At 39.4% G+C, this 13,198-nt stretch overlaps 1 protein-coding gene across 9 annotated transcripts in view; it reads left to right on the top strand.

The window, feature by feature from the left end:
- POC1B (POC1 centriolar protein B) overlaps positions 1–13,198 on the top strand; it is a 160,421-nt gene that overhangs the window by 101,607 nt on the left and 45,616 nt on the right. For 5 of the 9 annotated variants that reach the window (XM_017946096.2, XM_009181399.4, XM_009181400.4 and 2 more), the window contains one exon: positions 157–555. The exons of 1 other annotated variant lie outside the window; for it this stretch is intronic. In XM_017946096.2, coding sequence (XP_017801585.2) covers positions 157–369 — 213 coding nt within the window. In that variant the 3' untranslated portion in view covers positions 370–555. Of the gene's footprint in view, positions 1–156; positions 556–3,077; positions 4,613–13,198 lie in introns of those variants that run through there. 3 more of the 9 variants (XR_634962.4, XM_009181401.4, XM_003906936.5) reach the window with 1 other exon arrangement.

Below are 13,198 nucleotides of genomic sequence, written 5' to 3'. Positions count from 1 at the left end.
AAAAACGTACATATACCTGGTTTTCACCTCCAGAGAGTCCATTTCCATTGGTCTGGGATAAGGCCCTAGCATCAGTCTTTTAAGAACTCCCATATGATTCTGTTTTACAGCCAGTGTTGAAAACCACTAATTTAAGTGAATATTTTTATCCTGTAGATATCACCTCAGGGCCTTTGGAGGCATCTGACAGATTGTGAGAAAGAGCCATGTGAGAACTTGGAATCATCATATGACTTGCTCAAAGAAAATCATGTTAAAAATCACTTCGTTTCATTTTGTAATATTGTATTATACGTGACTTTCTCTTTATTTATCAGGCATCTCTTTTCCTTAAAGGCCATTGCCCTCTTCACTTCATGTCAAATTTAGTTGTAGTTGGTTTGTTTCCCATATTGCCATAACTTCTTCACCTAAACTGTTACCTTTCAACATTCAGTCCTCATTAGGGTCTCTCCCGAGTGAATCTTTCCATTCCCTGTTCTTTCAGTTTCATGACCTATTCTCCTCCTTTTTACCGGATTCAAAGCTAAATAAATCACTTTAAGCTTTATTGAATTTCTGTATGATTTTTAATTCTTAGGGAATGGATTCATTTTACATATTAAAAAGGTTAGAAGCAGGCACAACACACTTGCAAAAGGGGAGCAGTGACTCTGTGGGCAAGCAGCAAGTAAAATAAATACATTCTGAGTTACTTTAATTACAGGTGACTTAACAACACCTAACTAAGTTGGAGAGTGTTTATTGTTAATGAACTATAATTAGAAATACATTGAAATGAAATTATGTTTTAGATGGTAGACAGATGGAGTTAACCCGTTTTAAAGGTGTTAATAATGTATAAATAACTTTTAGCATTTGGAACTATGATAAAGTGTCTAAAGGGCTGAGCACAATGGCTCACACCTATAAATCCCAGCACTTTGGGCCTCTGAGGCAGAAGGATTGCTTGAGCCCAGGAGTTCAAGACCAACCTGGGCAACGTAGTGAGACCCCATTTCTTCTTTTATTTTTTTATTATATAGAGACAGGGTCTCGCTATGTTGGCTAGGCTAGTCTCAAACTCCTGGGCTCAAGCGACTCGCCCAGCTCAGCCTCCCAAAGTGCTAAGACCTCATTTCTACAACAATAGCAACAACAAAATTAATTAGCCAAGCAGGGTGGCACGCACCTATGGTCACATCTACCCAGGAGACTGACGCGGGAAGATCGCTTGAACCCACAAGGCAGAGGTTGCAGGGAGCTAAGATCAAGCCATTAACACTCCAGACGAAGACCCTGTCTCAAAAAAAAAGTGTCTAATAAAATGCTTGGCACATAGTAAGCACTCAATAAATGGTAGAATGTATTAACAGCTCGCTATTATTTTTAATTAGTAATGATCTATAGATTGTAAAAAACATGAAAAGGCAAAAGCTATTAAATAATATCTTTAAAAATTGGTTACATTCAAAAGACGATAGGGATTCGATTTTTTTATCTTAAAACTGGTTGACTAAATACCAAGCAAGTGTCATGTGTTTCCTACATGAACTCTACCATTAGGTAAGCAAGTAGTAGATGAGGAAAATGTCTCTTATTTATTAGTTATCCCAACTAACAAAATGTTTTAATGATAGAATTAGAATATCATCATTTGCAATCTCCAGGAATTAATAGATGTAGACATTGAGTCACTATGACATTCATGAGAAATGACCAAAAATTATTAATCTGCCTTCTAATCAGAGAACAGGCCACCACCTATAGTCTTTCCAAGGCATCTAACCTGATCAAGCCTTTGGATCCAACAGCCAACTTAGAGAATATACAGAAGATGGAAGAACAGGCTGAGCTGCACCCTGAGTGTGCAGTTTCAGAGCTTGTCAAATGGCCTGAGCTTATCAACAGACAAATTGTAAAGAAAAGAGAGGGAGAGGGTGGGCACCTGTAAATTAAGAGAGACTTTAAGTGACACATTAATTCTTGAAATGGGAAAGAAAATTATAGTGTCTAGGGATGTGCACCTGAGAAATAAAACCATAAAGAAAGCAATCATTTTAAAGGTCAGGATAGTGGCTGTTACAGAGGGCGGGCAAGGAGGTCACATGGTAGGCACATGAAAGGCTCCTCTGGGGTGGCTGGCGGAGTCTAGTTCTTGCTATGGGTGATGGTTTTGAGGATGTATTTCTTATAAGAATCCATTAAATAACACATGTACCTTGTGTGGGTTCCTGAATAATCTATTTTATAATAAGAAGTTTTAAAAAAAAAAAGATACAAAGGAATGAAGACAGAGTAGCCAATATCACAAAAAATTAGATTTCCCAAGTTTAACATATGTATAAAACATATTTTAATGTTTTATATATATACATATGTGTGTTTGTATATGTATTCTGGATGTGTTCTAACTCCTTTAGCTAATAAGTGAGTACAGGATTATTCAAACCATGTGTGTCCAGTACTAGCATAAACATTTTACATGCATTATTTTATTCAATCCTCCTAACAACTCCACGAGGAAATATTAGCATCTTCTGTGTGAGGGCACTGGAGGCGATTGTTATGATATTTTCAAAGCAATCTAGCCATCCATCTGCGGTGCTCTAGGTATGGTTTGCCATGGATTGGATGATGACAGAATGAGTAGTGATGACATTTCAGTGGCATCTGGCTGGCATGTGGAATTTGGCACCCGCTCCCCTTCTCCACTAAGTGTGTAGCTTATGGCACCACTTAGAACACTGTGTGGCTTCTTCCCTGGTTTTGATGCTTTGGAAGATCAGGCATAAGAGGTCTGATCTTTTGCTGCTTTTTTTCTCAAACACATCAATTTGGGTTTTGTTTTTTTTTTTCTTTTCTTTTCTCCAACTGTTTGATAATGCCTTGCCCTGTGGTTGGGCCCAGAAGCAAAGCAAGTTCTGGGGCTCATTTTTGAGTCAACTTCTTAGTAGAAAGGTGGGCATCCCAGTTCTAAAAAGGATTTCCTATGCAGAGATTGTCATTGTCATCCTCACCTTCCTATGCAGAGATTGTCTTTGTCATCCTCACCACCAGAGGACCAGGCATTGATTATTTTGTCCTCCTTTTTGCAGACTGTTTCAATCTTGGAGCAGCGACTGACTTTGACAGAGGATAAGCTGAAAGACTGCCTTGAAAATCAGCAAAAGCTTTTCAGTGCTGTCCAACAGAAAAGCTGAATAAAAAATTCATTTTCATTTGTTGGGCAGAGGCACAATAAATGAATAAATGTACATACACTCAGGAAGGTAGTACAAGATACTCCACGCAACACGACCATGTGCTGTTTATCATGGCATTTCTTAAAAGGGTGAGCAACAGAACAAAAGGCAGAAAAGGCATATCTAAGGACTAATGTAAACACACAAATCAATGTGAAGGACTAATTTAAATTACTATCATTTATGATTGCAGTAATAAAGTGATAAGCATTCAAGCGACTCTGTATTTTCCCCATATTATTTTAAATGTCCATTTTCATTTCTAGGCTAAATCCTGCCAGGAAAGTAACCAAATCTCTGGATATCACTGTTAAGTCATTTCAGATTGACCATATTCAGACAGTCATGGGGTGAAATAATTCACTTACCTCCAAAATAGCATCCTACATGCAAATAATGAATTATTGATCTGACTTGTTATGTTTCTTTCTGTTCAAAATAAAAATTATCCTTTCTTACTAATGCCTTGAAAGGATGAACGAATAAAACTTCCCAGACCACAGAATTTCCACAGCAAGAATACACTTCTTTTAATTAACACTAGCACAGATATGGTATAGGGCAGTGGGTTTTTTATTTAATTTATGGTGTACTTTGTTTATCCATTGGCCAACCTGAAGGAAATGAAACTCACCTGTCTATCACAGATGAATGTGCTGAATGATTTGGGTTGTATCTGATCATGGTTCACAAAAATTATGTTAGTGTGTTTTCAGTACGCTGAAAAGTCAGAGTGATGCAACAGCGATATTTAAAAATATACACACACGTATGTACACATGCTTCAGAAATATTGTTGCTTAGGATGATTTGAGCAGCTAAATAGTAAGTACTTTTTAAAATTTTTGCATCATCGTCTTCCTATTTAATGAATTGTGATTTAAAACAAAATGAAAATGAGCCAGGTAGTCTAAAAGATCCTGGTCACAAATTAAGAATTTTGTTTTATTTTTAACCAAATTGAGATTAAATTGAAGAAAAGCAAGCAAATTAATTTCAGCTTCATTATCAACCTGTATCAAGAACAAAAATGGGAGACGGTGTCCACATTTATGGTGCGTATAGGTAACATGGGGGAAAATGCTATTCTGTGTTTTGGAAAAGAAGAAATAGTGCCGTCCTATTTATTTCTATATTTAGAAATTTTTCTCAAAGAAATTTCAATTGTATCTATGAGGTGGGTTTCTAAGTATCTTATTGTGTGTTATAAGTGCCTTTTTATATCATACTAAGTGTGAGCTTCTGGACATTTTCAAGAGCTTACAAAAGCTAGGTGGCATTGTATTTTTATAACCTCATTGAGAAGACTAAGAAATGAAATTTCCTATCAATTTTGTTCACTTTGTCATGCTTGAAACAATAAAGACATTTTTGCTTTAAAAGAAAAAGTTGTTCCTTTTCTTTTTAAATGATTAAAACCCAGAAGTACGAAACATCTTATCATCCAGCTCACTCAGTCTTTAATATGTGAGAATCTTCTGGAGAACTTGTCAAAGCAGTTTCCTGGGCCCTATCTCCAGAGCTGACTCCATGCGTCAGGTGGAGCCCAATCATTTGCATCTCTAACAATCTCATAGGTGATGCTGATGCTTGTGGCCTGAGGTCCACACTTTAGAAACCACCTGTAGCCACTTCTTACAACCTGATGTTGCCAGACACTTTTTACAGTCATCACAGAACTTTATAAGTGATATAAAAATAGTGATGATATAAATGCAGATGCCTTGAAACTTTTTCAACAGACTCAATTTTCTAACTCCCCTCTTTACTTATCTGGTTAGTTAGTTAGTTAGTTATTTTTAGCATTTGAGGAATCTCCTTTATCTTCATCAGATTCCAGCCCCTCCCTTGCCTAACTTGAATATCCGGCTGCCTGATCAGCGTCTCCACTTGGAACTCTAATAGGCATCTCTAAATAGGTCCAAAACCGATTCTTCTGCCCTCTACCTCTAACTCCCCACCCCAACCAGTGTCATTAGCAGTTCCTTTCCTGGACTTGCATGTGGCAATAAAATGACAACTTTCCTTCCTATTGCTCAAGCTGAAGACGTGGAATCCTCTTTGATTCTTTTCTTTCACACCCCACAGTTCATTCCTTCAGGACATTTTAATGTAGAAAACACCTGATCACTTCTTACACCTTCATCTCCCACCATAATCCAAACCACTAATCTCTTGGCTAGAAGACTACAAGTTGCCTCCTATCTTATTCCCTCTGTGTTGCTATAAAGGAATACCTGAGGCTGGATAATTTATAATGAAAAGAGGTGTATTTGGCTCATAGTTCTGCCCGCTGCACAAGGAGCATAGTGCAGATGCTTCTAGTGAGGGCTTCAAGCTGCTTTCACTCATGGTGGAAAGTGAGGGAGAGCCAGCAGTGCATGGTGACAGAGGAGGAAGGAAAAGGGAGAGTGGTGCCAGGTTCTTTTTAACAATCAGTTCTCGCAGGGACTAAGACTGAGAACGCGCTCTCTACTTCGAGGAGGGCACCAAGCCATTCATGAGGGATCCACCCCATGACCCAAACAACTCCCCTTAAGCCCCGCCTCCAACAGTGGGGATCAGATTTCAACATGAGACTTGGTGGAGCCAAACAAACCATATCCAAACCATAGCACCTCCTGACTGGTCTCCCTGATGTCACCCTTGCACAGCAGACCACGGTGGTTCTTGAAAAGCCTGAGTCAAAGCACATGGCTCTTCAGCACAGAACACTTCAGGGCTTCCCATCTCAGAGTAAAAAGCCTAAGACGCAACCTCTCCTCCTTAAACTTCCCTTTCCTTCTCCTTGAATAATCCTCACTCACCGCCCTCTGGCCATAGTGGCCTCTATGCAACCCTTTGAAGAAGCAAAGTGTTCCCACCTGAGGGCATCTGTACATTTCCTCTGCCTAGAACTTTCTAGTGAACCCTCCATTCACTCCCTGACCCTTCACCAGGCTTCATTTTCTCCAGTGCACTTATTACCATCCGACACATACATCAGTCCACACATGTCTTCCCCTGGTAAGCAACTCCTCCTGTCAGTCATTGATGGATCTTAGAGCTGAGAACGGTTTCCAGTTTGTAGTAGGCACACAGCGTATATTGTGTGAATATAGGACAACAAGAAGTTGCAGATTGTTTTCCTCCTCCACCCCTGAAGTGGCTTCTCAGCTATGATTAATTCCTGAGCTGAATGCCTCAGCAGCCCAGTTCAAGAAACTAAATTTGATGTGAGTGGCTGAGCAGGAGTGAGTCCGCAGGATATCTGTGATGGGGAAAAACACCAAAGGAGCCGTATTAATCTTCAACCACATCATCTGATACTATAACTTCCTTTCTAGTGGGTAGGCTCAACCAAATGCAATATAATAGGGTTTCTCACTATCTGTCTTCCTAGCTTCTATAGATAGGATTATTTTCTTGCACATAAATATTTCTCTTGGACTTACACAAGTTGTTAAAGTAGATGTTAAAGGTTTTACAGGCTTTTTTTTTTTTTTAAAAAAAAAAGGATAACTTCTCATTGGCTTGATGTATCTATTAAGCAGAGGCATATTAAAATTTTTTGAAGTTTATTTGAGCAACAGTGACTCATGAATCAGACAGTGCCAAACTGCAAGCCGTTCTGGCTCCCCTGGAGTGTAAGGGGAAAACTTTTATAAGGTGTTTGAGGAAGCAAGACAGAAAATATTTGGATTGGTTAAAGTGGAACAGCAGCCTTAAAGTCTCTAGTTGGAGATTAGTTGGTGGATTCTGATTTGTTAAATGTGGTCTTCCCAGGATATGACCACTTACTCTGAGTTAGGTTTCAGTTTGTTTACCTAGGAACTCTGGGTCCTAGAGCTGCCTCAGTGTAATGGGCTCCCAATTAATTATTTTAACAAACCAAAGGTTAGTTTGTATCTCATTTACAAATAGATTATTTCTTATTTTGATCTTGAACATTAGTTTCTTTAAATAGTACAGAAGAAAAGAGGAAGTTCAGTTAGTGAACTTTAGTGGAATATGTGAAAATAACTTCAGGGAAGATTTTGTTTATTCAATAATTATAGAGTATACTTAAAAACTATGTGGAAAGAAGGTAAATTGATAGACTTTACCTTTCTAATGATATATGATTATTTAGTTGATAGGACCTCTGAGTTTTACTAAGGCTTTGGAATTTTAATACAAACTTGTGCTACTCATTTCTTCCAGAGACAGAGCAAGCCACTTGCCTGTGGGATGAACACAAATACAGCTGCTGTTTTTAAAAAATAATTTTTATATACCTGCTGACATTTAAAAGTTGGAGATTTTATATTAACTAAATTAGGTCTCTAGCTTGTCTTAGGAAATCAGAAGATCTGCAACTATTGGGCCTGTGTTCCTCCATGGCAGCAATGAACTAGGGCAGGGTGGAGCAGACATACCCTACTCCATATTGCCTCCATCCTCCTCCACTGCTGAGCATTACCTGTCTGGCCTCTGCCTAATTATCACTGTAGATATCTAAGTCTTTCGCATAGTGTTCTAAGACTGCCGCCTTCTGTCCTCAATCCTTACCTTTTCAAGGTTATTTTCCGAGCATGCCTCCTTTTCTACATTCTTTATTCCTTACTGCACAATCATGCATCTTTTCCTCAGCCCTGCTGAACTTTTCATCATTACGGGATAGAGCATGCCGCTCCCTTCCCAATTCCACTTACATTGAGCATGCTTTTTCCCTGTCACCCTACCTAACTCTTCTCTTCCTCGAAAACCCCTACTCATCCTTTAAAAGGCAGCTTGCATATCCCTGCATTATTTTTCTGTTGTGCTTCCTCAGCATTCTGTGCTTGTCTCTGGTACAACAGAGACTGTAATACAGTTGCAGCTCTGCCTCTTCCACTATGACTTAACCTATCCAAAAGGCAGGCGTTGTCATCTCTAGATTCTCCACTTAGCGCATTTTCTGGCTCATAGGAGGAGCTCAACAATTCATTTTTGAATAAATGAGTGTTTTTAATTTTCATTTATTGAAGTGTTTCTTTCTAAAACATTGCTCTATGCTTCACTTAAAGCCAAAAGCAGTTAAAACTAGGGCGGGTGGGCTGGAAGAAATAGGATAGGCAAACATTTAGACACCCGATATTTGGGGCTAAGTGGACACTACTATAACCTGCCATTTGTTAGATAGCTCAGCAGTTATGTAGACAGTCTTATAAGCTAGAAAAACTTGATGCAAATTCTGGCTATGCCATTCTCTGGCAGTGTGACTGTCAGGGAAGGTATTCACAAAGCTTAGTTTCCTTAACTATAAAAGGTAAAAACAATAATGTGAACTGCATTTGTGAAATGATTAGCACAGTAGCTGTCACAGAGTAAGTGATCAATAAATGGTAGCTGTTACTGTTATGAATAAATCATTTTGTTTCTCTGGACTGCATTTCCAAAAGATATGATTTCAACTGTAACTACTGAAATCAGATATAGGAACTGTTACTAAGTGGTAGTGAATAAATGTGTGATATTTAATTCAAAGCCAATGTTGCATTTTTAAAAAATTAACAGAAAGAATGATTATATAAAAGAAATTAGCCTTTCATACACAGAAAACCTCAAGGTTCTGGCCAAACACTGGCAATTGAGCAATTCCTGAGGACTTGAGCCTAAGAACACTAACGTCATAATTATCCTAAATAAAAGTGAGGCAAAATCCAGAAGTGGAGGAAGGGCTTGGAATGTGAATCAAGTAAATGTCATTAAGCAAAAGGCTTGCCTGGAACTCAAACTATTTTTGCCTTTTGACCATTTGGAGAACAGGTATTATCTGCTTACTGCCTTTTCTCTAAAGACAAGATAGTATAGACCCTCACTTAACATTTCATTTATGTGTCGAGCAAACTTGGAGGCTGTTAGTCCCATCTAATTCTATGCATCTAAGAGGAAGATAAACCATCTGTTCCTGGGTAGAAATATTTGGCTGCTGAGAGAGAAAAAAAAACAGTTATTCTAATATTTGAGGGTTATTGACAAGTATGATCAATCCATGAGCAAATTTGATAATAAAAATAGGTGGGTCTCTAGTACATTTTGAAGTGAAATTATATCATTGATATGCTTCATTTTCCTTCGTGGCTTATACAACTCTTTGCCTTAGCAAGTCACGAGGTTTTAGACTTCATGCACCAGAGGATTTATGAATGTACAGTGAATCTAGGAACATAATGTAATTGCCAGGTTGTCCTCCATAAGCCCCAGCTGTGACTCAGCCAGCTAACACAATTGCAGCCTGAGCTTACTAGGAAAACAGGTCAATGGCTTGCCAAGAGGCAGAGGTTAATGGGAAGCACGGGTGGCAGGAGTATATGCACAACTACTTTTTTCTTTGCAAGGTACATTAGTTGCATTTTCTTTGGAGTCAAATCTCAAATGTGTTTCTACTAAAAATAAACATTTGATTTGAGATTCTTCTCATTGTAAAATAGATTTCACAACAAAAGCAATAAGAGAAATAACTTGATCACCTAAAACTTCTAAACTTATAAAGCAAAAAATACATGAATAGAAAAAATTGACTGGGCATGGTGGCTAACACCTGTAATCTCAGCACTTTGGGAGGCCAAGGTGGGCGGATCACTTGAGGTCAGGAGTTCAAGACCAGCCTGGCCAACATGTTGAAACCCCATCTCTACTAAAAATACAAAAAAATTAGCCGGGCGTCATGATGAGTGCCTGTAATCCCAGCTACCTGGGAGGCTGACGCAGGAGAATTGTTTGAGCCTGGGAGGCGGAGGTTGCAGTGAGCCAAGATCGTGCCACTGCACTCCAGCCTGGGTGACAAAGAGAGACTCCGTCTGAAAAGAAAAAATAAATAAATAATTGGCAGAAATGCAACACATAATTGGGAATATCAACATTTCAAAAGTAGAATTTAGTTCACATGATACAAAGGTAATAAGGCAGACTTAACATATATGTAACAAACTGCATGGAAGTAAAAAAACAATTCACTTTTTTGACCAAGGGTATCTTAAACAAAGATTGGTCATGTTCTGAACCACGCAACGTAAGTGTTAGTCAAAACTCTATATGCCAAATATGCAGAAAGTAAATCATAAAAATGGAAATAACAAAATAAAAATGCTCAATCACACAGAAAATATGAAAAAGAAAACTTAAACTTCACTGAACAACGTCTGTGTGAGAGAGGAAACCCCAACATGTAGTAAAGTAAAATACTTTTTAGAATAAAAATAGGCTGGGCATAGTGGCTCACATCTATTATCCCAGCACTTTGGGAGGCTGAGGTCGGAGGATCACGTAAGGCCAGGAGTTGGAAACCAGCCTGGGCAGCATAGTGAGACTCCATCTCCACAAAAGTTTAAAAATTAATTGGGAGTGGTGGTGCATTCCTGTAGTCTTAGCTTCTTGGGAGGCCGAGGCAGGAGGATTGCTTGAGCCCAGGAGTTCGAGTCTGCAGAGAGCTATGATTGCACCACTGCACTCAGCCTGGGTGACATAGTGAGACCCTGTTTCTAAATTTTAAAAAAGGAAGAAAAAAGGCCAGGCATAGTGGCTCCCACCTGTAATCCCAGCACTTTGGGAGGCTGGGGCAGGTGGATCACGTGAGGTAAGGAGTTTGAGACCAGCCTGGCCAACATGGCGAAACCAGGTCTCTACTAAAAATACAAAAATTAGCTGGGAGTAGTGGCGGGCGCCTGTAATCCCAGCTACTGGGGAGGCTGAGGCAGGAAAATTTCTTGAATCCCGGAGGCGGAAGCTGCAGTGAGCCGATACCATGCCACTTGCACTCCAGCCTGGGTGACAAGAGTGAGTGAGACAAAGAAGGCAGGGAGGGAGGGAAGGAAGAAAAAAGGAAGGAAGGGAGGGAGGGAGGGAGGGATCATACTTTTCTCTCCCTCTGATCCTTTCATGAACTCGAAACCAAGACATGGCAGGATGAGAGAGCATCTTTGAATTTTCAAGTATTTATTTCAGAATGCTTTTAATACATTAAAAACCTTTTTTTTTTTTTTTTTTTTTTTGAGATGGAGTCTTACTCTGTTGCCCAGGCTGGAGTGCGACTGGTGCAATCTCGGCTCACTGCAACTTCCACCTCCTGGGTTCAAGCGGATTCTTCTGCCTCAGCCTCCCGAATAGCTGGGATTACAGCTGGGATTACAGTCCCGAAAAACATGCCCGGCTAATTTTTGTGTTTTTAGTAGAGACAGGGTTTCACCATGTTGGCCATGCTGGTCTCAAACTCCTGACCTCAAGTGATCCACCTGCCTTGGCCTCCCAAAGTGCTGGGATTACAGGTGTGAGCCACTGTGCCTGGCCTACATTAAAAACTTTTGAAAACTAAAACAGAAAAAAAGAAAAAAAAAATGCCAGCACGTATTACTTTGAGATGAGACACCCTTACTTAAGAAACAACTACTGTTTACCCAAGATACTTCTGTGGCCAGGAGAAAGAAGAATAAGAAAGCTCAGCAGGGCAAGGATTTGTGAAGCTCGATGCCAGATACAGAGGGGGAACAGTCCAAGGTTGTGGACAAGGACTTCTTGCTGAGATTTGCATCTCTTAATTCTAATGAAACACTAGCACTACCTTAGGTTGTTTCCCCTGCTTAATCCCCGGAGGAAATCCCTTTGCTTTTCAGAGATAAAAAGTTAGCAGAACAAAGAGAAAGTCAGGGGAAGTGCCTGGGCCTTTTGCTATAGAATTCCACTGAAGCCTTTCCAAGCCTAGAGGATAGAACCCGAGGGCTATACTATTTATTTCCACACCTGGATTGAATATCAAGGTCTGTGAGAAGATAAATCATTTAGAAACCTGATGTTCTTGCAAGGGGGTGTTGCTTTTTCAGAACTCTAATAACAACTGTGTCAAAGGCAAAAATCACATGAAAAGTTCAAAGTTGTTAAATCCCCCTTCTTTACTGCTTTCAGCAAGCGAGAGTCAGAGAGTCTCGCAACTGGTGATGTGGATCATTCCTTTCCTGAAAAGGAGAGATTAAAGATACAACATTGAGGCGGGAGGAAAAGAATCAACAGCTTGAGGTAGCAGTTCTTATGAGAACACCTGTCTAAGACTTTCATTATTTTCACCTTTAACTGAGTGATTAAGGCAAAAGGCATAGGACTTGATTTGGAATCATATGTGATCCTGAAAAATACATTTGAAAGGAGTTGAGGCCGGGGAAGGTCCTGATTTAGTAGTTTCCAATCCAGTACAAACTTATTCAAACTAATTCACATCGAAGCTCAGCCCATTCCCAAGGGCATTTCATTTTTGGAATCAGCAATGGGAAGTAATTATAATGTGCATATAAAACAACCAGCAATGATAAAATCCTAGGCAGCGTGATGCCTCCAGCTTTGTTCTTTTTGCTTAGGATTGTCTTGGCTATGTGGGCTTTTTTTGGTTCCATATGAAATTTAAAATAGTTTTTTCTAATTCTGTGAAGAAAGTCAATGGTAGTTTGATGAGAATAGCATTGAATCTATAAATTACTTTAGGCAGTATTGTCATTGTCACGATACTGATTCTTCCTATCCATGAGTGTGAAATGTTCTTCCATTTGTTTGTGTTCTCTCTTATTTCCTTGAGCAGTGGTTTGTAGTTCTCCTTGAAGAGGTCCTTCACATCCTTGTAAGTTGTATTCCTAGGTATTCAGTTCTCTTTGTAGCAATTATGAATGAGAGTTTGCTCATGATTTGGCTCTCTGTTTGTCTGTTATTGGTGTATAGGAATGCTTGTGATTTTTGCACATTGATTTTATATCCTGAGACTTTGCTAAAGTTGCCTGTCAGCTTAAGGAGTTTTTGGGCTGAGATGATGGGGTTTTCTAAATATACAATCATGTCATCTGCAAACAGAGATAATTTGACTTCCTCTCTTCCTGTTTGAATACGCTTTATTTCCTTCTCCTGCCTGATTGCCCTGGCCAGAACTTCCAACATGATGTTGAATAGGAGTGGTGAGAGAGGGCATACTTGTCTTGTGCCAGTTTTCAAAGGGA

This window comes from Papio anubis, chromosome 9, assembly GCF_008728515.1.
Source record: "Papio anubis isolate 15944 chromosome 9, Panubis1.0, whole genome shotgun sequence".
Classification (NCBI taxonomy): Eukaryota; Metazoa; Chordata; class Mammalia; order Primates; family Cercopithecidae; genus Papio; species Papio anubis.
This window is presented reverse-complemented; position numbering and strand designations above follow the sequence as displayed.